Here is a 26912-nt window from a genome sequence, read left to right on the forward strand (position 1 = left end):
GCGAGTCCTAATAACCGGAAGTTATGACGCTGTCCAATAAGAAAAGCCAATGTGACGTTCGGTACTGATGTGGCGTTGACGTGTTCCCCAGAGAAGTATGCGGCGAGGAGGAGAGGGCGCCCGTTGGAAGAGCACGATGGCTAGAGAGAAACCGATTGCTCGACTTCGAGCTTAGAGTGGTTTGGGGGCCGTTTAAGGGTGAACCACACTCTCGTTTTAGTCGTTTTGCGGGTAACTTTATTATTCAGTCCCAGCATGGCTTGAGATGCGGCGCAGTGCCGGCGATAATGCTGGCACACGCGAGACCGTGTTGCATCAAACCGCTTACGTCACGCTTGTGCCGACTCACCGCATAAAAGGCTTACACTCTATAGATGATAAGAATGGCACTCAAATAAAATTCTAGAAAACAGGGGATATTCTGACTACTACCGCATGCCTGCGACATTTTAATGAAAAAATTAACCAGGAGATTGACTTAACAAGAAAAGAAAAAGCCTTCTGACCCCCCAACATTGTTACGTGTTAGCAGAAGGGGATACATGTGCCATGGGATGCAATTGATGAGCGCAAATAAAAAAGGTCGTTGAAGGATATTTTTTTTTTGCTAATTGTGCCCAACAAAATTTCAGCATGCACCGTGTTTCCTCTTGATCAGATAATGGAACTGAACAAATTTGGTTAACAAAAACAAATATTAGTGGCTACGAAATTTTTAAATGCTTAACATTCAAAGCCACTTAAACAAGCTGCGAAACCACAATAATAACTTTTAAAGCCCGATTTCATATGGTCAAAAAAGTTGGTCTCATCGCTATGTCCCTGTATTTCGATGGCATTTTGCCCATTAAAAAGAGCGAGCTTTGCAGTTAATTTGAATTGCGAATAACGACTTTTTCAGAGAGCTAGTCAATATTTTTAGTCATGTCGTACTTGATGACTAGTGGCATGTAAGCTGCAAGTACGATGTATTTAGTTACTGTTCATGGTAGCCATAACTCTCCTCAGTTAACTATTTAGCGTAGCACTGATCTACTTGTACATACATACATACATACATACATACATACATACATACATACATACATACATACATACATACATACATACATACATACATACATACATACATACATACATACATACATACATACATACATACATACATACATACATACATACAAGTTTACCATGCGTATTTACCTACACATAGATTATGTATACTTCTGTATTTTCAGCACAGGCTAGAACATCACTGTTCAAGCCCGGGCAAGTATATCTATTTTTATGTGGAATTGGGCAACCGAATGAAACGAGCAAAAAAAAATAAAAAAAAGGAAGTAAGCGTTCTGCTCCATTACCTATGTTACTTCTTTTTAGTAATCCGGACAACAGCGTCTTAGTGTTTTACATAAGATTAATGCGGAATCAGAGTTATGCCCAAGTTAAAGCTTCCTCCTTGGGTAAAAAGGGGGAAAAATCAACATTTTCCTAGAAAGCTCAAGTCTGTTTCGTTTTTCAGGGATCGGCAGTCACAAAGCTCGGCGAGCGGTGGAATCAAGCCCTGCTGACTCGAATGATACAAGCTCGTCTGAACCAGTAATCGCCGAAGACGGTACAACCACGAACCCGTTCTTCGACGTCACAGAAACCTTCGGCGAAGTCGGTGTCGGTGACGGTCTTCTAGATTTCGAATTGCCTTCTCCGGAGAGTTCCCTTAACACTGCTGGGTTCGCCTTGGACTGGCTACTGGGCGTTGGTTTAACCCCCGGCGCTCAAGCTACGGCATCGAGGAGGCCATCTACACACCGTCTGCTACCTTACTTCAACGAGCACGTGCTACTTAAAAATTGTACAAGTTTACACCTTAGGACAAGTTATAGTGGGAACTTAAGCCTAAACATGGCGCACAGCCGGCAATTCGACTTGCCGCTGGCTCTTGGCTTGGACAGCGACGGTAAAACAGACGCCCCTGTCTATCGTGCGCTCATCAAAGGTACCGACAACGCCAGCGTCGAGTCAAACTCGACACACAGCTCCTCAGGAGCGATGTTGTTGACGACAAATTTGTCGGCGAACTCGTTCAGCGGACCTACCTTAGCAGTTCTCGGTTCTAGCGAAATGACAAACTGGAATTCTGAGACAGTCGAAGCTCGGACTCGGACGGTAGTGGACAAATTCTCGAGCGATTACGCTCATCGAGAGAGCTCGAATAGGTCTCGGATCTCATGGCCCGACGAGGACGGGCGTCCTCTTTTTCCTGAATCTGCGTACGCCGATTGGATTTCTACCGAATACCCGTCGCATTCGAAGTTCTGGAACCTGACAACTCGCAAACGACGCCGTAATGTCACTTTAAGCTTCTGGTTGCCGCAAATACCCACGATGGACGATAGGAGGATCCTCTTCTACAGAATGCTTCGGGAATCCGGTGGAAGACGGGATCAACTTTCGCAGGAATGAAATGACGGCCAAAACTACGGGATTTAGACAAACTTCGACTACTAGCACTGTCTGCTGGGTGACCTCTCTCAAACAACTAGAAGTGCGGTGTTTATTCGTGTTCATTTTTCAGATGAAGCTTCCTCTCAACTCTTTTATTTTTTTCTCGCCGTGCAACAGCGTGATTGCTCGGATTACAAGAAAACTGTTTAACTTCTTTTATGCGCACACATTGAAGTTAGATCCTCCTAATATGTACGAATTCTCGCTTGTACGAACCTCAGTATGCGCTTAAGGTTGTTGTCTCCTTAACTCTCTATTATGGCGTTACAAGACGACTGTTTGGCTTCTTTATTTGCACGCGCGTTCAAGTTTGCTAGTTACGTATGAATTCTTGATTCTACGAACCACCCTATTTATTAAAGATTGTTGTTGCTTTTTAGTTTGTCCTTTCTCTACTCTATATTATGGCGTAACTTGAACCTCTGAAAACTAAAAAGTGAAAGTCTTTGTTTGTTGATTGATTCGCATCAAAAACTCTTGACTTGCGATGTTATTGATGCAAGAGCAGAGAGTGCGATCACTTGAAAGTCAGCCGTGAGTAGCGTCGACAAGCCATCCGCTCCTGCAGAAATAGAGAAAAATAATAATTGTCGCATATTAGGTATCTGCTTTAGCATAGCGTTTCAGCATCCTGTCACACCTATGTAGGGCAATGACAGCACAATCGCAGTAGCTCTCCTCCCCCTTTTTTTGTTCAGTAGATTTGCGACCTTGTCAACCACGTTATAAAAGCATTGCCTTTCCTTTTGAAAGACACTATAGTGTCTTTCGGATACTGTATCCATCAGACACATCCTATCATATTCATTTGTACATAATACTTGTAGTCGTTATGGCTGTTCACTTGCTGCACGCAATTAGAGTCCAATAAAGTTCGGCAGGTGTTGCACTCTTGTAACACAAGAAGGCGAAGGCCTGCTTGCACATGTGGTAGTACATGAAGGTATACAATCGGGGTTAGACTTCTTGGTGAGACATGTTGGTAATGCGTTAAGTTACACAATCCATGAATAGACTTCTCGCGAGGAATAGCGAGCCACAATGGGAAGTACACGTATGGCACTAAGGCAACCTCCTCAATAAGGGGATGCGGCGCGTCCTTTTCCCGCAGAGGCGTACTCGCGAGCCGCAAGAGCACGCGCTCTCCTCCATCGCTCGCCGCCGACAGCCGTTGCCGCCGCCGCTCCGACTGTGACGTCAATGTGCAGAGTTCGCGCACCAGCTTTTCTACGCAACAACACCTGGCGCGACAGCGGTTACTAAACTTAAAATTCGGCAGACACCTGACGGCTTACGTCGGGAAATGCGAAGGCGTTGTGCCGTTTGTAGACTTGGGAACGTTATCAACGCGGTCATTTTATGCACTCATGAAGTGGCGCCACCTCCTCGGCACCGTCACGTGCTCCTCCCGATGACGCACGCACTAGTCATCGAGACGGCTGCCACGTGACGTGTGCAATCAGGCACGCACTAGGCACACCTGTAGTAAGCCAGAACTGTGGAGCAGCCATGGCTTCAGGGAAGCGTGCGCGTCTCTCACACCGGAGGCCCGGGCTCGACCCGGGCTCGAGAGACCGAAACGTAGCAAATTTTCTTTTCAAAGCCACTAATTCACTTTGTTTACAGGAACCCCTTCGAGAAATGTGGCGTCCATCCGAATACTTTCTGGCGCCTTTTAACTCTGTGCGGCGTCGGCCATTTTTCGTCACGGCGCAGTTTGGCGACGGCCATCGCCTGCATATATAGACACCTAAGGCTTTCGCCTTAAGGACATGTTGCTGGGCAAGTTCGTTCATAATGCTTAGGAAAAATAAACGGGCGACGCCGACAAGGACGCGACACGTCAAGGGACACGAACAAGCTCAAACTTTCAACTGAATTCGTTTTCGTCAAACTCGTATATAAGCACGTACCACCGCGTGCGCAATAATTCGGCAGAAGTCGGAAAACGAAACAATAAAAACGTTACAACTGGCCGCGCAAGTACATTTTCTTGCTTTCTTGCACAAAAACCGACTTGTTGGTCAGGCATGCGCTACCTCTTCAAACAATATAGAAGGCTTCCATTGCTTCTCGAGCTGTGGTATCTGTGCTTCTGCCTAGTATGTTAATATCTCGAACGACTGGAGTTGACTTGATCGGAGTTTCAACTACGAAGGATCGGATTCGAGAGGTTGCGCTTGTCCGTGTCCCTTCACCTCTGGTCCTTGTCTGCGTGTCGAATTTTATTGTTCCTATGCAATCAGAGGTCGCTACATGCTTCACAACACGTATGAAATTGAAGGTATGGACACTTTATTGAGAATATATTGGTCTCCTTCTACAGGAGGAGTCATCAAGTGACCGTTAGGCTGCCTGATAGGCATAAAATTAAGGACTAACTGATCGGCTATAGTCAAAAGTATATTATATGATCTATAACGTAAACAGAGCACGCAAGGCGACAGAGAATTCGAATAGAAAAGGCAACCAAATGTTTATTTCATTTTGTTTGTGCTCGCCTTCTTTCACATTTTAATTTAAATGCTCTTTCATTATTAAAACAGTACCCGGTTCGTACCATGTTCCACACAGCGGGTTCGCGGCGTTGATCAAGAAACCATCGTCGTCATCATATATATATATATATATATATATATATATATATACCGCAGTGGGACAGGAGTCAAAAAGGAAACAACACATAATGTAGATTACATCCCAGCGAAATCTGCCTCGTTCTAGGTAGCAGCCTGTGACAGATGGTTTCGCTGGGATGTAATCTATGCAGCGCTGACAGTTGAGCTATGCGTTCGTATTCCCTGTAGCCTTGTGTGCGTTGTTTGCGCTACACACCACATAAGAGTAAGTCCGTCGAAGCAATCTTTTCGCGGAAGAGATGATTTTGGCGCCCTAGTGACAAGCACCTATTGCTAGTAACATAAAAGAGTTATGCACTTCCTGGAGACTGGTGGAGCGTAAGACTATGATTAACGCTGACGCTCCATTGTGTGCATGGCGCTGTTTATGTTGTATCTTTTCTTTTTAGCTTCATGTTTCTTGCCGCCATCCTAACGATCTAACCATTCTTTGCTTCCCCGCCTTTTCGCTTTACTATCACTACTGTCACCATCTTCCATCATCCCTCTATGAAAAAAAAAACAACGATTGAAAGACATCTCACTTTTGCCAACGAAGTGAGTTGTCAATGCTATTGCTTTTCTACTGACATTCTTAGAGCTGCTCAATACGCCTCCAAGAGCTGGAAAATGTAGGTTAGGAGATATGCAAAATGTGCATTAGAGCTCATGTGCAACAAAATAATCGTGCTCGTTCTTTTTTTGAACAGCCTGAGCCTTTCTTCTAGCAGTGTAAACGGATCTGTTACGCTAATAAAAAAAAACAGATTTTTTTTTTCGCACCGGTAACAGTGACGGCAACCAAGTTGCTCACTGACGCGCCGCAACTGTTCCATGCGCGGCACTGGTAGCTCCCCGAGTCTGAGCGATCCACGTGCGCCCTGGTGAAGGGAATCGAAGCGGTCGGGACGCCAGGCGCTTCGCCGATGCTGAAGAGGCGGCCACTGAGATGCCAGCTCACTTCCCTCGCCGGAGGGTTGGCGTCCACTTCGCATTCCATGAAGAGGTCCTCTCCAGAATCAATTCTCGTGGCGTTGACAGTCAGTCGAAGCGAGGGCTTGTCTGCGATGCAAAGCGAGAGTGAATGGAAAAACTGCCGCTCTCATTACTTTTCGAATAAATTTGTCACAAGTTGCAATTCACTTATGATCACTCAGTTCAACTGTCTTTTAAACCCACTGCAGTAGCCCACTTTCAATGGCGTTGCGCTACTGTGCTCGAGGTCGAAGTTTCGAACCCCACCTTGTCGGTCGAATTTCAATGCAGGAGAAATGCAAAAAAAAACGCTCGTGTACTTAAATTCAGGTTCACGTTAAAGAGCCCCAGGTGGTAAAAATCGTACCAGAGTCCCTCACTACGGCGTGCCTTTGGTATGGCGTAAGTTGACGAACAGACCCCAGTTGCTATTCAAGAATGCGTTTAGAGTAAATTGAGAGGTAGTTTTTTGTGGCACTGCGTTGCAGTAGGTATTATGCATGGTTCTCCTCTTACCATCATCCCTGACCCGTACGCGGGAGCCAACCTTCGAATTGCGAGCGCCACTTCCTCAAGGATAAGTTCGGAATTCCGTACAAGCTTCTGCGACCGCTTCTGGGTGCAGCATCTTCGACCAGAGGCGCATTGTCTTAGCGACACATTCTCAAAATACAAACTGTCACGCGGGAAGAATGCCATAACACATCCATCACCACCGTGCCACCGCGTGTTACCGCACAATACCAGTGTATACCAACGGTATACCGGTACTACCATTGCCACGTGCCGCACGGTAGTACCCTACAACAGTGCGGTTTCTACCGTTGTCTTTCATTGCACTGTGTTAGATATGGGGATATGAAAACTGATTAGACATTCACAAGAAATCGCGGTTAGTTTCGAAAGAATGCTAAAACACATTGAAAGTGTGTGAAGGAAAATGAACAAGATACAAAGCGGGCGCGTGCCCGCAGTAGACAAACTAGCCGTGCACACCAGAACTCACCTAAATGAGAAACTTGCCAAGTGCTATATGATTTATAAACCAGAATCGCGCTCCATACTCTGAGCTCGATGCGCAATACCTAATAAATGACCGGTTGCTTATGTAATTTACGTGCTTGCCGTTGGAGCTATAGTTATAGAGAAGATGCGTGTCCGCTGCTTCAATGTAATGCTCCGAATCGCAAGTTGCGGCTCTGGTACTATATATCAATGTTACTGTAGGAAAGTTATCGTGGAATGAGTGGGGTTGGTTTCCGACTGCAGCTTACCGGGTGCTTTATGCTTATCTGGCAGGGTCCAAACTTGTCGACAGCGGTCGAACAAGAGTTGAAGAGGAGTCTGGTTATCGAAACGTTGGCTCTAGTCTGAAACATCCCTTGCTAAACCACGGTCGAACGCTTCAAGTCTCCATATTATTTAAATGCCTAAAGGTTAGTTTTACATGTTCTAACAGCGTGATGTGTAAGCAAGATCACTTCCTCTTCTCCTCCTTATTATCTTTTATTAGTTTATTTGCTATCTCTTGTTCTGAGAAACAGGTTAGCACGAACCTGCCATGGATGGCCTTTCGACCTTCCTTTGTTGTAAATTCTACTTATTCTGCTAATTCTACGTGGTAACTCAAATTTCATGGTTTCCTTCCAAGTGCATTCCGCGCAAACGTTTTACAGATTTCCTCATAGTTAGAGTGCGGATAAGGTTGCGATCGCACAGGTATACAGATAGCATAGAAATCTCACAGTGAACGTCCACAACGAAGCTGGCGTTCAGCCGGTCCTTCGCCACTGGGTGAGCGACGACACACATGATCGTCCTGCCACGGTCCTTGGCAAACATCGTCAACGTCAGCACACTGGTGGCAACATCGGCGTCGTCTTGCACGTGGGTGAACGTCGCGTCCAGAGGACCTTCGCCGCCGACGTACCACGTAACGAGGGGAGTAGGTCTCGAACCCAGTACCTCGCACTCTACGCTGGCGGGTACGCCGTTCTTGAAAGGCCGAGCCCGGATACGCACTGACGAAGCTGGCGCTAGAACAAAGGGACGAGTTCATTTTGTGAACTGTCTTTTTGGAATTTGAGCCGTACTTAGCACAAATGTAACAAAGGCCTAGATTTCTGGAACACGTTGCAGCCACAGAGAGTGGTAAATGCTTTGTCGATCCTGTGTGTGCTTGCACAGTGCTACAAGAACTACCCGTACTATTGAGGAACGTTTTAAATGTACAACTCTTAGAAAATGATTTGGACAAAATTTCTAACGTTACATTGAATTCACACGTTCATTTAAATATCTAAAAACGTAACGGAAAGCAAGTACACTCTGTAGACTGCGTGTGCTGTTTCCTGTTTTTACCCGCCAATACTTTGCTTCCAGCTTGACAGAAGTATCAACAAAAACATGGCCTAATGTTTCCCTTACTCAATGAGCAAGCTTTATGCTGAACTATGAACTGTTTTTGAGCAACGATATCATCGATAGGACGAGAAAGAAAAAGGAACACCAATAATTGCAATATCCGATTGCAATATCCTCGATCACATGCCTATCCTGTATGCTAAAAAATTGTGAACTCTTCTCCCTTTCTCAAAGAACAATAGCATACTTTAGTCATTCTTGCGGCTTCGTGTGCATGCTGCGACATCAGGTACTTTCCGCGATTCCACTACACGCGTATCCGCCACTTTGTCCGCAATTCTTATGATCCTGTGCGAAGTTCGCAGCTGTATGCAGTGACGACTACGACAGTCGCTTGAGGACGACACGACGACGATGTAAGAATGACAATGACGACGGCGAAATGACAACGTCGACATCGGTGTGGCAACATCAACGACGACAATGACAGCATGGCGACGTAACGGCGCAAAAGCGACACCGGTGGCTTGACGTCGGCACTTTGTTAATGGTCACCGGAGACTGTATAATGCTGGCTTTCTGAGAGGAACATAGGGAATTACTTATGCACCGAAAGCCGCGCTGCTAACAATCATATAACGCACCAGCTATTTTGCGTGAGCATATTGTTTTCTCTTACGTTAGAAATACATATGCAGACGCCAAGTCTTCGAGTCTGCGTCGCTCGTGGTGAAAACACAGCCAGAAATGCCGTGCGAGCAAGTTGCATTTTAGCGCTGAGGCAGACTTGTACACGCGACAGAAGAAAAGCAACCAATTACAATTACTCCATTAAAAATGTACTCGATTACAGTTACCAATTACCTGCATGCTAAAGTAATTGAGTAATTAATAAAATCGAATTGATTACTTCTACGTTACTTTCCTCCGAATCATTATTGACGTTGCATACAGTATACAGTACACAGAAAAAACTGGGATGACACTTTCGGTACGTCTTCTGCAGCTCTTCATACATTGCTTATCTGCTATTAACAATTGCTTATAAAAAACCGTACGGTCGTCATCCCTCGTTTTCGTAGCAAATACATTAGCAGCGACACTGAAAACTCACTCGAGGAGGAAAAAGAGAGAGAAAGACACGGAGGTTAGCTAATGCCCTTGATGTGTGCGTTTGGGGTTAGAACGGTGTTGCAACGGATTTGGATGTTCCCCACAAGATTACGCTTACTCAGTACCTGGGGACTCTATGAAACGCAGCGCTTCATTGTTGCTGGCACTTGTAGTTCGGTCTGGTTGGGCTCCTGCCTAATTAAAAGCTGCAAAACTCATCCCTGCGTGATTTCCTAGCATGAACGTGCTAAGTAGTCCTCACTATGAATACATACATACCAGGGCCGGTAAAATTCGTCGGCCACCATGTGGTGAAGCGTTTAGACGAGGAAACCAATACTGAGCCGCCGGGAATGCCTGTCTGAACATGCGCATTCGCGAGGCAGCTGCGTGGCACGATCTCGAGCAACCTATACTGCAGTTTTCACCAAAGATGCTTCGCCTGTTGCAGCTTGTCTCATCAATAAGGTATCTGGTGGGGCGTAATTTGTTCACTGAAAAAAAGCAATTGCATTCCAGTGAACCGTAACAAGTAGACAAAGATATCGTTAAATTTTAAAAATACCAATATATTGAATTGATTACGAGTAATTAATTATATGTAATTAGTTATGCACAATTCTGATCTGTCGTTAGCCTGTCCAACTGGCAACCACACATTGCTATGATGCGAGAAGTTAATTCCCCGGTCCGCTGGCTGCGGCGCATGAAGAGTAAGTTTGAGGTGAGAAACGGTTGCGCTGGCAAGAGGAAGAGGACAATGGCGCCATAACGCCGACGGCATACGGGGTTACCAAAAGCAACAGACGGGAGTACGGGCAGAGCAGGCCCACTTTTAAGCTAATAACCACTGTCGCAGTAAAATGTTTCGCTGAAGGTAATGCTCTGCGCACCAGACATATTCACTGTACATGTCACTGTTCTTTAGTAACTGTAGAGAGCTATAGCTCAGCGAGCCAATGGGCCAGCGGGCCCAACGGGACCAGCGTAAATGACAGTGTGCATGCGCTGTACAACATGCGCATTGGCGTCTACGCTGGCCCGCTGGCTTACTGAGCTATATATAACGCTCGTGTAATATTCACTCAAAGAATTTGATTTCTTTTGTTTCCCTAAGGGAAAGAGCACCATATGGTGTCATTCTGAACAAGAGATCGACTCACTCCAGAGATTCAGCTTGATGGTAGTGTTCAATGTGGCGCCCAGCGCATTGGTGGCAACGCATGTAATGTAGGTGTCACGGTCCTTCCGGGACAAGTTAGGCCGCGTGAGCTTCGACTGCGAGAACACGCTGTTGACCTCCCGAAGAACCTCGCCGGCTGTGGGAGCCGAGTTCCAATACCACGTCAGGCGAAAATCTGCAAAAGGATTGGTCATACATTTAAACCACGAAGGACACCATCTTATACATAAGCGTAAGCCTGAGAATAACTAGAGGAGTAGAAGGGAGGACGTGCAAGAACTTCTTTGTACATCCCTTCTCCCAACACTACTAAAATTCCTCTATGCACTACTAAAATCATTCGACATAAGGAAGCGGCAAATTCGCTAAATATGCAACTTTTCTAAAATTATTGCATTGCAATTGGATTATTTGTTGTTTTATCATCTACTATTCTTACGCTAACTACACTACACTTTTTATCGCATTCAGCATAAGTTATACTAAGATCCAAAAGGTACCTCTTACTAAGTGGAACGTTCACGTCCCCTTAGGCGTCCGCTTCTCCGTCGGTGAAACTCGTGGCCACTGCTGTTGTATCTCTCTCCTGATTTCGCCCCACAAAAGTGCAAGTAAGTGTAAAATCTTCATCTTTTTACATATAGGTTTCACTTAAGCGGGACATCTTTGTAAATATGGCCCACCTACTTATCAGTGAGTCGTACGTGGAACAAGATTAGCAGTGTGCCACTGTTTGTGCCGCTACCCTATATGTATGTGCGAGTCATAGGATAAAGACAGCATGAATCGTCGAGTGAGCCGCTCACCCATTTTGGCTTCGCAGGTCAGGATCAGTGAGTCACCCTCCATGTAAGGTCCTGCAACGCCATGGACTTCCTGTCCTTTCTCGTCAAAAATGGTTGGCTGGTTTGTGGATCCTGAAAGCAAAGAGAACGGTGAATATTTCTTGTCAGAAAACGGATTAACTCTCTCTTGCGAGCTCAAATGTCACTGTCTAAGATGAACGCTTGCAGTTGGTATGCTCTAAACAGTAACTCGCAAAAAAAATCGAGAAAAAAAACACACTAAAGTGAGCTCTTTCACGTTAGCGGTTTTCGCATGCCCCTCTGCGAGCGCTCAAACTATGCTTTTAAGTTTTGCATATTGAAAAAAAATTTCGCCGTTGCCTCTTTCGGCGCGGGTTGCTTTTTCCTGGTCGCTTGCGACGCCGAACGGCGCTCTTTCAACGATGATCTGTTATTGGCCAACTGCAACGAAATTTCAGCTTGTATAAATTAGTAACACCAATACGCATACCAATAAAGGCAGTAGTAAGTGTTATGCGCATAATACTGAAGAAATCTCGGCAAGGTTTCCAGACTGGTAAATATGTATCTTTTTTAATTGCCTCTTCGCTGACGACGCATGCACCTATTGGTTGGCAGATATGACGAATTACCCGGCACGTCTCCTCCGAGGTACTTCAGTGTGCCATGGGCAGCCGAGGCTGGCGCCCACTCTTGCGGGCGGACGGTGGGAGCTTCGCCCTAGCATAGATTCACCTTTGGCAACCGGGCGCCTGGCGGGGAATCGCTTGTACCCGTCTCACCGTTAGATGTCCGGCGGTGGGGTTCGAACCCAGCACCTCCCGCAGCCGAGCCGGACGCCCTAACCATTTGAGCACGGCTGCCCAGAAGCAACGCGTTCTGAGACATGCGTCGCTTCTGGCGACCGGTAACGGCAATGGCCTTTTCTTTTATTTTTCAATTTACGTTATTACGCGTGTCTGTTTTGCGTGCCTTTCGTGGCACATCCGATAATATTTCAGACATAAGACGTTTCATGGAGGCTGCTGTTTGTCTACGCTATCCAAATGTAGTTCTTTGACGTGGTGCAAAATTTAGTTTCAGTCAACATCGCAAACATCATGCGTCGTGAAGACTATGCACACATGGTAAACGTGTTTGCATACATTAAATATCTGTCTGCTAGAAGAAAAATTTGCGTAATGAATTTATTTTTGATTCTCGGATAATGTTTAACCTCTGCATTGAGGAAGGAGCCGTGAAAGAGCAATTTCCTTTAGTTTCCGTATCATCATCATCAAAATCGCCTTTTATCACTATTACTATTTTTCCTTATCAGCGAACTTATTGCTGGTGAAAAACAAATGCCTCTCTGGGTGTCTGTATACACAATTCCGTCGACATCACTCGAGATCATTCTATTTCTGCTCATTTCTATCACGTCATGGCTTCGTTTTATCACCTCTCAACTGCATTTCCTATACCTTTCTAACTGTCATGTTAACCTAAAGGGTCACCGACTACCTCGTTTACGCAATCAGTGTTCTCAAGCTCCACTTCGTGCCTTTAAGTTGAGAAGCTTTGTAAATTCTCCCAGACATTGATAATAAACCTGCCTAATAAAGCACGACGATGTGGTATACGCCATAAGTTTTCGAGAACCACGTTCATGGTAATGCAAGGCTTACATATCCTTACAGTCACTGCGTAATAAGCGAGAACATTTCTCAAAGAAGAGCCCTTGATTAAGAGAAACAGTCCAACGCATGATTTAATTACGCCCATAAATTCGCGAACTTGTTAGGAACAGTCACTCTAGTTGCGAACTCAAAATGCGACCTGATGCATACCCATCATGGCGTAAGTGCAGCTGACGGTGAGACACGCAGAAATTTGCATGGTCAAGAGTTAAAAGATGGGAGTTGTCTCGCAAACGGCGGCTAGGCTGTGAGTTGTCATAGGCAAGTTGATTAGGCCGAGAAATTTGATGCGCTCAGTAAAACTACTGTCACGCCGATGACAGGAGCGCCGATGACGGTGGCACCAATGGCTTGGCGCCAATGGTTACGACGCAGGAAGTTCGTTATGACAGTTGCATGCTTTAGCATAGCGTTAGAGTTCAACATTTACAGCTGCGGGCCGATTAGTCGTAGTTGCCAGTTGAACGTGCCAGCATATTCCAGCTGCGCATGCGCCTGACGGAGAGTAGCTAGACCTCGGAAAGCTCGCAAGTGATCTGGGTGGTTGCGATAACGGCAGAGTTGTAGCGCTACGTCAAGACTCTTAAAAAAAATGTCGCTGCGAAGCGACACATCAAACGTAAATCCCGGGCATGATTGCGTATTTCACTCGGGGGTACACCTTTCGTTAGAAGGATGCTCGGCAGGCTCGGCTGCTCTTCAGTCAAAGGTAAATTTTATTGTAGACGACGAACACATTTGAATACGCGGCAAAAGAAAGACCAGGGGTGCTATTCTCGAGCGATCGCTTTTTTGAGGATACGATTACTTTCTAAAGATTTTTATGACTTGGCAGAGGACGCGTCGGTCATATAATTCAGAGCTCTCTCACCCGAATCACGCTTACTCTCGCGAGAGTGATGGCATACCCAAACGCGATCGCTCGAGAATATCGCCTCAGGTCCTAAAATAGTACGGCTAATTCGAACTTCCGTGCTATAGTGCGTACCGACGACAAGCAAGGAAGTTGCCAGTGTCCTGGAAGCCCCGTCCTTGAAGGTCGTCTTGCAAACATACGTCCCTTGGTCCCGCGGGCCGAGCTTCGTCACGGTCAGTGCCGGGCTGTCTTCGTGGCCACCGCGAAAGAACGCTCTGCCTTGCCAGTCAGGACGAGGGCGATGCTGATGGGGCAGCTTGCGGTGAGTGTTCTGTGAGCGCCACAGGTTGTCGCAGATTAGTTACGTTGGTGTGTTTCGAACATTGTTCACAGCGTCCTAACGAGAGAAGTGAATACTTTGCAACAAAGCACGGGTAAGCAAAAATATTCGTTCGTTCCTGCCGACGCATACCATGTGCTTTTCGCTGCATGAGTGTACGCCAATTGTGCGCGTATGTCGCTCGACTAAAGGCCTTGCAGCAGCACAAAATGTGAGCGAAGGAAAAGCTATTCTAATCTGCCACTTTGGAAGGAAGAGATTGAGGAGACAACAGCAGGCTCAGCAAACCCGGCAGCACTGCGAGGCGAGATTGAAGAAAGAAAGAGAAAGATAGAGGGAGAGATGGAGGAAAAGATGTCTGTTCACCAGTGTCGCCCCCAGTTGTCTAAGTGCAGCCGAGGAGAAGTGAAGAGAGAACAGTAATGTTAGAATTCTCTTTCTACCCTTTTCTTTCCTTCTCACCCTCTTTTTGCACTCTTGTCTCGCTCTAGCCGCTGGCGTGCCTGGTTTAATGCGATGTCGTGAGATTCCGCAGTCAAAAAGCACAGAGTGTGAAAGGCCGTTCGCAAATAGCGACCACTAACGTAGTCACATGTAGCCGACCGTGAACTCAAGTTTTCTTCAATGAGCGCAGGAACGCTTGCGTCGCTTTAAGCATACATGGATTCTGCGGCCGAGGTTCGAGGGTCATTTCTTCTTTGAACTGGCTGTCGTATAAGCAGCCGTGACTACAGCACGCACGGAATTCATTCGGCCATCAATGGATGAGGCAGTAACACAGACGTCGTGCTGCTATCTTTTCCACTTGTAACCTTTCCCAGTGGACGTGAACTTAGTACTCAAGACTGAGTAGCAATACGTAGTAGAGAAGCAAACAGAAATGCTGCGCCAAATAAACATGGTGTTGAATCTCTCAATATCTCACGCTGGCTGAAGCGCGCGTTTGAGCCTATTTAATTGCACTAAAGAGTCTTCGCCGACCCTAACCGCCGCTTGAGGCGGACGCACTTATCTGGCCACTACTAACTACCTAAGGTTTTGCAGTACTGTAGTTCTGGAGTTACTATCTCGAGGCAGACAAGTGAACAAATTTAAGTAACTGCGACCAAAAAAAAAAAACGTTTGCTGGTTTTCCAACTGGCACGCTTACAAAGACCTGGGGCAATTTATACAGTGTGTTCAAGAGGCGCCTGGAGGACGAACGCCCCATAAAGCGGCTCATAATGGTTTCCTAATCTAGAAAGGATTCGTCATGGTAAGACTCACCTCAAAGTGCGTCCAGTCTAGATGCGGCAGTACTTGATATTCATATATGGGTCCTTTGTCGTCCTCCTTGAACCACTGTATGAGCACCACGTGTTTGTCTTTGGCTGACGGACAGTGCATCGTAGCTCGTTGTCCCTCGGTAACGACGATCTTCGCAGTACCTGCCAAATTACGCAAGTGGTAGTGGATGACTTGTCAATCATTTCTCCTCGTTCTTTGAGAAGTACTCTTAATACCTCGGGACTTCAATGTAGCTAGGTTCCTCAGGCTGTTCGCTTCAATATGCCGTCGATGCAGTTGTGCTCATTGGCTTGTATACTTAAGGACACTCAACTATGGGCCGTCCAGCAGGCTCGGGGTGCACTCGAAAAGCCCAAGCCCCACGACCCACCACAAACGGGCCGAGCTGGGGTAGTGCAGAGTAGGGCATAACCCAGCGTCGACGCTTGGCCAACGCCATGACGCGCTATACCGTCGGTTGCCGGCATTTTTAAAAAAAGTTATTCCTATCATATCCTAATGCTTGAAATAACACATTTCGGCGGAAGGTAGCTGACGCCAAATGCCGTCACTGTTGAGGCGACGAACGTTATCGTGCTTTCGAAAGTACCAATACAAATTAGCAAAAAAATTATTATAGATATTTAGCAGGGTCGAATAGAGGTTCCGAAGGACTGCAGAAGTCTGTACGCAATAGGGCTAGACCCTTCCCCTATTCTCCGTATACTCTGCGTGGACGTTGCGTAGAGAATGCTTCAGCTTTCAAGCTTCGTAGAATGTGTAGTAGGTGACTTCGACGTGCATCTACAATCAAACACAAAAGTTTACGGACAACGGGATCTCAGAAAACGTTCCGTTTCTGAGCAGCCTGTCACAGTAGTAAAAAAAACCGAACATCTTAATGTTGGTCACATATACGGGTAGAGGCTGTAAATGGGAATACTAAGCTGCGTTGTGAGGCTGCGCAGATATTCCGTTTTTTTTTTCTCAGATCTCGTGTTTCGTGAAATTTTGTGGTTGATTGTACATGAGCAATGTTTGATTGAACGTGCACATGCTTGTGTATGGCTGACTGCAACACCTATGCTCTACGTGTTCAATGTTTCTTTAAATCTTAATGCGTATACTGTAGAAGCCTGTCACTTGTCTTAGAAAACATGAAAGGTACTGATGCATTTTCTATATACCGCAAGCAGAGAGAACAATTAGGGTGAGTATAAAAGTATTGCTATTGGCGTCACCTTTCCATGATTCTTGTTGGTGGTGCTTCTTTTTTCTCTCAATAATATGCCCTTATGAGATTACGCGTACGAGGATATAAATGCTCCTGGCCTCACAGACACTTATCCTTTATTTGATGCCGTTAGGTCTACTACGTGAAAAGCAAACTTTGAAACATCACTCCTTAATTTTAGGCTTATAATAATGTCCTTGCCCCTATTTTTTCAGCCAAATTATGGCTGTAAATGCGAAGTCTACATATCCGTTCCCAGCGGTGGTACTTTCTTGGACGAGCCCGGCCTTATCTGCCAGAAGCTGTGCGGCAGTGCGCTGCTGTCAGTTATTTAAAATGGCAGTTGTGTTTCACACGTCCACGGCCTACAAGCCACAAAGTATCCTTAGTTTTCTATGGAGCAAGGGGCGAATGCCCATCGAAATTCACAGGGAAATGCAGCCCACGTATGGGAAAAAGCGTCTGGTACTAATAAATTGGAGCTGGTTTCTTTCGAGGCAACGATAATTCGAGTATCGAATGTGATAATGCGGCTTTACTAGATGTCGACCACGTCTTACCTTCTCGTTCTCTCCGTTGCCGTATGCTTGCAGCGTCATATTCGCAGAACACACCAGGACAGAGCAAAAGGAAAAGCCACGGCATCGTACTCGTAGCTGCCATCTCGCTAACGTTCACAATCCTAGTCAATCATGCATGCGGGCAGGCTGGAGTAGTGTGCATTTCCAATCCCAGAACACGGGGTAGTGAGCATTTCCCATCAATGCCCCGACGGCATCATTGGAAGGCCCAGTATCGAGGCACGCCACGAATCACGTGATTCATGCGTCACAGGGATATCTCGCCTGTGTAAACGTCTGCAGAACACACACACGCACACGCACAAAAACGGGATGAGCGGTAGCCTCAAGGCGTGGAGTTCGTTAAAAGTTATCAAACTTCTCGAGATTATTGGGCACGCCTCCGATTGTAGTTTTCGAGAATCGCAGGTCGCAGCAAAAGAAAGGTTCTAGGCATCACGAAGCGCGGTGGATAGTTTTGTGGAAGGGGTTCTCTGGTTTATGACACGCCCCTTCTAAATCGACCGCAGGTGGTTCGCAAATTGCCCGAGCTTTCCCGCCACGCCACAGGTCGCGGTGAGTTGGAAGTGAGCGCGCATCATTCTCGAAGTTGCTATTTTGCCACTTTATCGGGACCGTTTTCCAAACTCCCAAAGGCGATCGCCGGAGCGAGCGTGAAGTATCAATCCTTGTGCACTACAAACCCCCTCGATTGCCAGATGTTCGTTGTTGATCTTTTCTGTTTGTCGTTTCACAGAGTATTATTATTACATACGCGTAGTACGTAGTAGCGGGAGAATGTCATGATACCTGCGTTGCGATTAAGCAAAAAAATCAAATAGAAAAAGTAAGTACAACAGCCTTAAATGTTTATTTAAACTTAAGTGTGATACTTTAGGTTCGACTCGTGTACTGCACTGCATCGCCTACTACCGCGGCGGTACTCTTGTTATCATGCCATCGTTACGATAAGTGACGTGCACCCCATCGCAAGAAATGAAGAGACGTCATTATGTAACATATGTTTCGTTACAGTTCTACGTTAATACTGAAGACTAAAACCGTTCTGTAAGATACTAGCAAAGTTGTATGCCCGCAATAACAAAGCAAAAGGCATTCACGACACCTAAAGTGTAGCAGCTTCCAAATATAGTCCGAGAGTGCATTTTGATAAAACCTGACGCATACGACAGCCTCTCCTTTTCTATTACACAGTTTTGCATGGCTGCATTTCTCTTCCCTCGATTTACAAGAACTGTACACGATTGAAATGAGAAACTCAAGTCGACTATTTACAATATAGACGCGTATTAACAATATGCTATTGGCCTCGTTCGTCTAAGGTTTACCACTGGACTTTTAAAATCTCTTCAAGTTATATAAAATACCAGTTACAGATGCCAAATAGCAAGCGGCATTCTTAAGAGTTGCTTTCTGTGCACCCTAGAGCAGTTTGCCCTTTGACCTAGCAACTTTAATTGCTAGGCTTTACATAACATTATGGCATAGCCGACAGGCTTGATCACGTGTTTGTACTCTCTTGCGCATAGTACAATCAGTTCTCGTTATGCGTTACACGTGACGCAAACATCCCTTCTCGGTAGCATGAACGTCCTGTGCGGCATATCAACACGTAATGTGAACAAATGTGTGCTAACAAGTGTCTTCGACTGCGTCGCTGACACTTGTTAGCACTGAAGCACTCGCTAAAATCAAGTACTGCGTCTCTGTCAAGTTGGAGATTGAAGCGTGAACGTTGTCTGACACAGTATTCTAGAACGTGCATTCCACTCAGCACTGCGCCTCGACTCGAGAAAGTAAATGGTAGTGCCTTCCGTCGGCAGAAGTGGCCGCTGCGATTTTTTGACAGTGCACCTGTGTTGTTGAGAAGTACAGTGCCTCGTACAGTTGGGGGGGCGGCGCTGTGCCCAACTCGGCCAAGTGGACGAAGAGCTTCGAGCTGAGGATTGTTTGAGAATACGGGTATTAGTAGAGAGTTTTAGAATTGGGGGCGCAAGGCACTGGGCCCCCAACCGCGTTGCGTCGGTTGCTCTTGGGTTTAGATGAGCAGCAGAGTTTGAGGATTGGGTCGAACGCAGACAGCGTTGGGTTGAGCGCTCGGGGCGCCGCAGTGTGGAAAATAGACAGGTGCTTGAAAGCAAAAAAAAAAAAAGGAACCTTTTTTCTTACAAGTGAAAACGAACAGAATGCATTTTTGAGCAAAAAGAGCGAACAATATAAGAAACGTAATCACTGTGTTAGTACCGGTTAGTATTACAAATTAAGTGTGCGATTCTAAGCCAAGCAAAGCCAATCGAAGCGAAGTGCTCTTAGTTGGTGTTTTCTTGTGTCGCGCTGCGAAAAAACTGAGTTCACTCGCGTGAAATGGCGAAAATCAGTTGACGTAAATAAAGTTTGCTCTGCGACCATCTGCTGTACGTCATCACTGTCACCCGCGAGGGCGGCCCAAGACGGCTTGGGGGCCCACGCTAGTTTTCGATTCTTGGGTCTTGGGTTAACGCGAACGCAAGAACCCAAGACTGGCTTGGGTTCTGCGCATGCGCACTTGTGGCGCGCAATTTTCTTGGGTCCCCAAGCCGCTTGGGCCCCCAATTCTAAAACTCTCTAGTATCTGTGCGCCATAGAGCCACTTCTACTTTGACGCAGCAACTTTAATCGCTCCAGTGACTTTACATAACAATATGGATTGGTCGTCGCGTATTTGCGCTCTGTCTTGCGCTTAATACAGTTCATTTTACTGCCGCTCCCTTTCCCTAGTGCTGATTAACAGGTCAGAGCTCAAATTTAGGGCGACCTCTCTCTTTTCTTTTTATCATAATAAATGTATATTTCTTTGCACTCATCGAGCGACTTCAATACGCGACCTAAATGCCTAAGTGAAGTGATAGAGCGTCCTTCTTGCCGAAATACAAGCGGGACGTATTTCTGCAGAGGTGGTATACTACCTGCACGTGCTGCCTTTAGGTTTTCTGATCGCTTAAGAAATCCCGGCTGTGGGCAAAACTGGCGCTTTTTGACAGTTTTTGAAGTCAATGATGAGAATATTGCAGGAAAAGTAACCAGATGCTGAACATTATTATTATTATTATTATTATTATTATTATTATTATTATTATTATTATTATTATTATTATTATTATTATTATTATTATTATTATTATTATTATTTATTCGTACATCAAGTCATACGATCGCAGAAAGAAAAGCGTGATAACTGAATCGCAACTGGCACTGAATATAGAAGGGGCACAACGCCTACTCAGCAAGGGGCAGGAGGAGCGAAATGTAGATGTAATAACAAAGAAACAGCAAAGGGTGCTGTAAACAGACGGTCAGCTCAGCTTTAGAGACCAGAAAGAGAAATGAGGAATGTATATTAATAGTTTTTCTTATTTGATGCACTCACGGCCGAGGTATCTTACCTTATTTCAATTTAACGTTGACGCAGTCTTACCACTGTTAGATGCGGGACCTTTTCCTGAGCCCCCTTCGAGTTCACCAGACCACATCGAATCGCGCCACAGCTAATTAAGAAGCGCAGAAGCACGTATACCACATTCCCGAGGCGCGGCACGTGCAAACGAGTTGGCGTCCCCCACTTCGTGTGCCGCAGGTGGAGCTATTCACTGCTTAACTCTTCCCGAAAGTGAAGCGAGAGCCTGGCACTCTTCCAGGTAAAGTGGGTCCCGAAGCAAGACGGCTGTAATGCACCGTAAAACCCTGGCAGCATCACCCCCATCCGCCTATTGTGACGGCGCATTGCAAGCAGGGAAGGCAATACCGCAGAGAGAAGTAAGTCCTCGGACAATTGGGGCCCAAGGAGCGACCGTCTCCGCCGGCTGTGACACAATCGCACGGGCTCCTACCATTGGCCCAAAATGACGGCACCTGAGCGGGCTCACCGATTAGCCGAAAATGGCGTCACCTGAGCGGGCTCGCTCATTGGCCAAACGTGACGTGACTTCGAGACACCGAAGGGCTTAAAAGACACAGACCGGGAGCATTCCTATAGCATTCCTTGATTCATCTCTTTCGAGCTTCTTGCCACGGGCCGCAGCGTCCGAGTTGCTGCCGGCCCGTAATGACTCTATGACTGTTAATTTCTTGGTCGTCTCACTGTAAATAATGTAAATAAACGTCCGGTTTTTCATCCCGACGTCCTCCTCAACTCTTACACCACATGCTCTTATGTAGTACCCAACTATCGCTCAAATATTCAATGCGTGTAAGTACTCCATAGACTGTGCGCACCTTACATCCTGTGACGGTGGAATATGAACTTGACTAAAGCGCACTGCAACAAATGAAACTGCTGTTGTCATCCCATATAACAACTACAACAACAAAGAAAAAGAAGACAGCCATATGGGGCACGCAAATAAAGAATTTGGCGGTGATTACTCACAGCTAATTACTCACGTAATATTCATTTAGAACAATGCATCATCATGAGCAGGATTGGTGGCAATGAAAATCGCTGGCTGAGCAAAAAGAAAGATGTATTTATTATGAAAGAAGAGCTGAGATGTCTGCTTGAATTTAAGGTCTGTCCAGCAACTCACCACTGGGCAAGGGAAACCTCAGTAAAGAGAGAGAGCAGAAAGTGTTGATCATTGGGACGAATGCACTGGTGAATAACTGGAACAGCGAAGATTCACCAAATACTCAAATCTAGACCACTGTTCTACAAGAACTCCATGATAGTGAACACCATGATGAACTCCTTGGCACCTTCGCCATGCCCTTGTCGTCGGCGTGATGTTTCACACAGAGAGAAATGATTTATTTGCACAAAAGCACAGAAGCCTGGGCACAAAACTGTCAATAAGCCGCCATATTGTGCTATGACAGTGATCATCATCATCGACAGCGGCCAAGGAAGAAGATAAAAACAAAAATTGAAGCGTCCTCCGGGCGCGTCCCGGTACGCTCGCGCTTCCAGATTGGGCCCCGTCAAGAGGGTGCACCCCGTAAGTCCCGCGTGAGACGTGGGAACCTTCGCCGCCACCCGCACCGCCGCTTTTACCGGCACCGCAGCAGCCAGCAACCATGTCTTCCAAAAAGTTTAACGCGTCGCAGATATCACAAGGCAGGCCCAGCGATAAGAGCGGGCTTGACGTGTTCTCCGCCGAAGACAACGACGACGCCAAGACCGGCAAGAAGCGTAAAAAGAAGAAAGGTCGTAAGACAGACGACGATGACTTCGAGAAAACCACGCAGATGGCCACACTGACTGCCTTGGGGAAGACAGAACGGCGGCCGAGCGCCATCGCTTCAACCGGACGCAGAAAGAGCACCACCGGCGTCGAAGCCACGGATGCAGGTCGTCGAAAGAGCATAAGTGCCACCGAACTGCCAACCATGGGCCGACGGAAGAGCATAACTGGCCCCGACTTGGGTCGAAGGAAGAGCGTGAGTGGCCCTGATGGGGGTCGAAGGAAGAGCATGACTGGTCCCGATGGGGGTCGAAGGAAGAGTGTAGCCGGAATGGACTGGGACGAAGCACTGTCGCCGCCGATAAGAGGTGGCGTCCCGGGAGACGAAAATTTGGATTCGCTTATCAAAGGTTCGAAAAGAAGTAGAAAGCAAAGCATGTCAGCATGGGGTATGCCGCCAGGTATGCCGATGGGACCGATGGGGCCAATGGGACCAATGCGACCAATGGGGCCAATGGCATGGCCACCTGAACCGATGGGACCAATGGGACCAATGGGCCCGATGGGACCGATGCGACCGATGGGACCGATGGACCCAAGGTATATGATGAGAAGAAAGTCCAGTGTTTCCGACATCAGTAGTCTCACCTGCAGCTGTCAGGGGTGTTGGTGCCGGTGCTGCCAGGAGCTTCGCAACGCCAGCAAGCAGCCGTTGAGCGAGGCCGGGGAGAACAACATGGACAGCACTCGCATCGAGACAGTACTGCGATTCGAGAGGTGCGACCCTACCGGGGCGCCCCTTCAAAATCGAGGGAGCATCTCCAGGGCTACATCGGAGCCGACGCTGAAGCAGTACGGCAGCCAGGGCATGAGTGCCGTGGGAGGCGACAACAGCGACGTCAAAATCACCGTTCGCACCAGCAATTCCCGCTCGGTCGACCAGATGCCGGGGAGCGACAGCGACATCACAGTCAACATAAGAGTCGTCTTCCGAGATTCGCACGGCGAGGAGGTGTCGCTCACTTCCGTGGTCCGCGCTCGACCGGACGGCACGGAGGTGCGGCCAGACCTCGTCAGGTCGACACCCGGTGGCGCCGGCGTCGGCGGTGGTTCGGCAGTGGACGAAGTGCACGTGAAGGTCTCCTCGGTGGACACGCTACCAGGGGGAACATTCGGGGAAACATCGAATAATGTCCAAGCAATGTCGTCCGGAAGTCAAGGAGCTCTCAGGAGGGAATCGGTTAGGCCGGCGGCTCTCAAGACTATGCTACCGCCTCCGCAAGCGGCGCCCACCATAGAAAACGAGCGGGACAACCAAGCTGGAGGCATCGAGAAGTTTGAGGTGCCGGCCCTCGACTACATGAAAGTGAGCCACTCAGTCCACAGCTCGTCGTTCAAAGACTCCGAGACCGGAATATCCACGGATATGCTGCCAGAGCGAAGGCGCTCGGGGTCGCAGCCCATGGCGAGGCGTGGCAGCGGATCCGCTGAATGCATGGCACTAGCGGACCTGGAAGCGCTTAGCGTCACTTTGGTGAAGAAAGTGCAGGATCTCAGACGTATCCACATGGAGAACAAAGCCAGGCGTGGCATGATTGATGGGCCAAACCCTGCCATGTTTGCTGGACCGCCGCCCCCACCAGGATATGGCAGTGCTCTCAGCGGAATGTCACCAGACGCGCAAGGCGAGCGTTCAGGAAAGAGAAGAAAGAGCTTAAGAAAAACCAAACCGTGCAGAAGTTTAGATGGCTAGGTGAACGAACTATCGAACGCGCTTCCTCTGTAAAAAGAAAAAGATTGCGTGTGAGTTGCACAGGTAGAAATTTCGTAACAAGTCATGACCGTTACGACAACTTCTTTGGCCTTTACATTATTTATGTTCACCAGATACAGTTAACGCCGTATTAGTAGGTACCTTAGCGTCATTGAATACAATGTTGCTGTAATGTATTGTATATAACGTGTTGGTATATTTAGGTGAAAACTTTCAGCGTTTTTTGCGACATCTCTTTTTTTTTCAAGAGACCAATTACACCCGATCACATTACCTGAACGAATACCAATTTATCAGAGTATAGATTGTACGAAGTACGTGGTAGCATGTTTTTATGTTCTCACCTTTATTAATGAAGTGTTCAATCTTAGAAGTTCCTTGACTGTAAAGGATTAGTAGGGATGCTGAGTTTGACCGTTGCTTGGCCTCTCGATCCAATTAATTAGTATAACGTATACGTGCGAGATTTTTATGGATGTAATGGATACCTTGATAAAATAAAAGTTATTACATGCGATTGATGTGACTGAAGATGTCCATTTATTTGCAAAACGCTATTGCATTTTCAAAAACAGCACTGCCACTGTTTTGTTCTCTGTCATATGTGTGTGCATTATGCGAACGCAGGTGGCAAAAAACGAGCGCAAATAAACGAATAACTCGTTTATTACATTCTTTCTCATCTCCCAATGTACAACTCGTTTGCTCAAACAAAACTTCAGGGTACTGGCAGTTTCATTGTTGCGTCACGTGCCCCTTTGACTATCCCATAAATTTCTATGATATCACGCGTAATGCCTCAGCTTTGTTAACACAAAGAATCGGTATTTGTGTGTCGAACCAGTAAAGCTTCTTCGTATCGCCAGAAACAAGCATCACAAGAATTTACGCCTCATTTCGTTAACCGCATGTGAGAAGGACCATCTGTTTGGCTGGTCGGTCTTTGTGCTAGTTGGTCTTTTGCACAGTGCCGAACTGGACTTCTTGAATTCTGCTATCTAAAGCAGGCAGCGGCACCTTTACCTTCTTTAGTTATGTTTTTTATCGCCTTTGCATGGAAAAAGGGGCGTGACACTTGGGCGTGGCCCACTTTGTAAAATCGGAGGGTGTGTCGATTGGAAGAAAGAGTTGGTAGTGGCGCTCGTCCCCGTCTGTCGTGTCTTCTTTATGTTTATGTGTTTCTTGCGCTGCATTTGAAATTTACGAAGGCGCACGTCACTGTTCCTTAAAGGTGCACAACACTTGCCTAATGTAGACAGAGACGCTACAACGTGCATCCAGGATAGGTGAGCAACCGTAAGAAAATCAATCACGTTGCTGGGCCACCGACATATTGACAGTTTCGAGACGAAATGTGGACGTGCCGAACATGCGGTCCCATCAAGTGTCGCATGCCTTTCCACAGCACGTCCTAATTTGCTGCTTTGCTGCGAAGCACCAAAGCTATAAATATCACTTCCCCGCCACCCGATGCTCCTCTCCAAATAATTTGCAAGCCTTCCCGTTAAATTATATAAAGTGGAATACAGACAAGTGCCTCTGAGACGTATTTTGTCCGTGTGTAGCATCGAAGCCAATCAACAAGACGAGAAATGATTTATTCTAATCAACAGTCAGTTAAAAGGCAAAAAATAATGCGCAAGAGCGCATCTCAGTGCCTTTACGTTGCCTGTTGCCACAGTTAGCAGCCCCAAGCTCATTCTGCCGTCTCTAGCCTCGGGAACCATCTGAGTGCGATGCTTCTGTTTACTGCATGAAACTGGGGAGTTTAACGCAAGTGAATGTTTTAGGAAAACGAAGCCGGTAGCTTTTCGGTGCCACGAAACTCTCGCCTATGGCCATGTTTATGCAGTCTGTTTAAAAGTGTTGGGAAGTAGAAACCATGAGCTTTATTTTTGTGACGCGGCACACCAGGTAGTGTATCGCATATGGACATCGTTTCATGTTCAATTCTTCAAGCTTGGCGACCATTCTGCAACCCTTTCTTCAATCGGTTGAAGCCAGAATGGTTCATGCACACCTTGAAAAACACTGCGTTGTCAAATAAATCACAAGTGCTCTCGAGGCACTATCGCTGAAGGACACGCGGAAAGGTGCGTCTTCGAAGCCCTTGACAATGTAAGAGCAAGAAGCGCGATCACATTGTCATCTCGCTCAGGTCCATCGATTTCCTCCAGACGTATCCAGCCTGCTTCATGTGGTCTGAGACGGCGATGGAGTTCAAGTGCTGTATTTGAGGAAAGAAAAAGAAGAAAGGAAAGCAGTGTAAGCGGATAGGTTATTTTTGCAATGTATAAATGAATATATTGAGCATTTATTTTCTCTGGTGCCGCCGTTTATTAAAACAAAGAAGACAGAAGTTTCATTTCAGCAACTTGGTCCACGCTAACGTCACCAGCCATTATTTCTTTAATGCTTCTTCACTGGGCGTCAGCCACAGGGATGCTTTTCTCACAGTTTAC

The 26912-nt window shown here is 46.7% G+C and overlaps 2 protein-coding genes across 2 annotated transcripts in view; both read right to left on the reverse strand.

Moving 5' to 3' along the window:
* Positions 1–2972: 2972 nt before the first annotated feature.
* Positions 2973–15825, reverse strand: LOC142586338 (neural cell adhesion molecule 2-like). The gene is made up of 7 exons (XM_075697588.1): positions 15706–15825; positions 14232–14430; positions 11565–11675; positions 10739–10933; positions 7844–8134; positions 5907–6185; positions 2973–3067 (listed from the first exon to the last, which is right to left on the reverse strand). Exons 1-7 carry the CDS (start codon positions 15823–15825, stop codon positions 2973–2975), a joined length of 1290 nt encoding a protein of 429 aa, XP_075553703.1.
* A 9273-nt stretch (positions 15826–25098) lies between these two features.
* LOC142585538 (glutamate receptor ionotropic, kainate 2-like) overlaps positions 25099–26912 on the reverse strand; it is a 112709-nt gene continuing 110895 nt past the window's right edge. Inside the window, exon 15 of the mRNA XM_075696354.1 lies at positions 25099–26677. Coding sequence (XP_075552469.1) covers positions 26588–26677 — 90 coding nt within the window. The 3' untranslated portion in view covers positions 25099–26587. The remainder of the gene's footprint in view (positions 26678–26912) is intronic.

This window comes from Dermacentor variabilis, chromosome 6 (assembly GCF_050947875.1).
Source record: "Dermacentor variabilis isolate Ectoservices chromosome 6, ASM5094787v1, whole genome shotgun sequence".
In the NCBI taxonomy this organism is placed as follows: Eukaryota; Metazoa; Arthropoda; class Arachnida; order Ixodida; family Ixodidae; genus Dermacentor; species Dermacentor variabilis.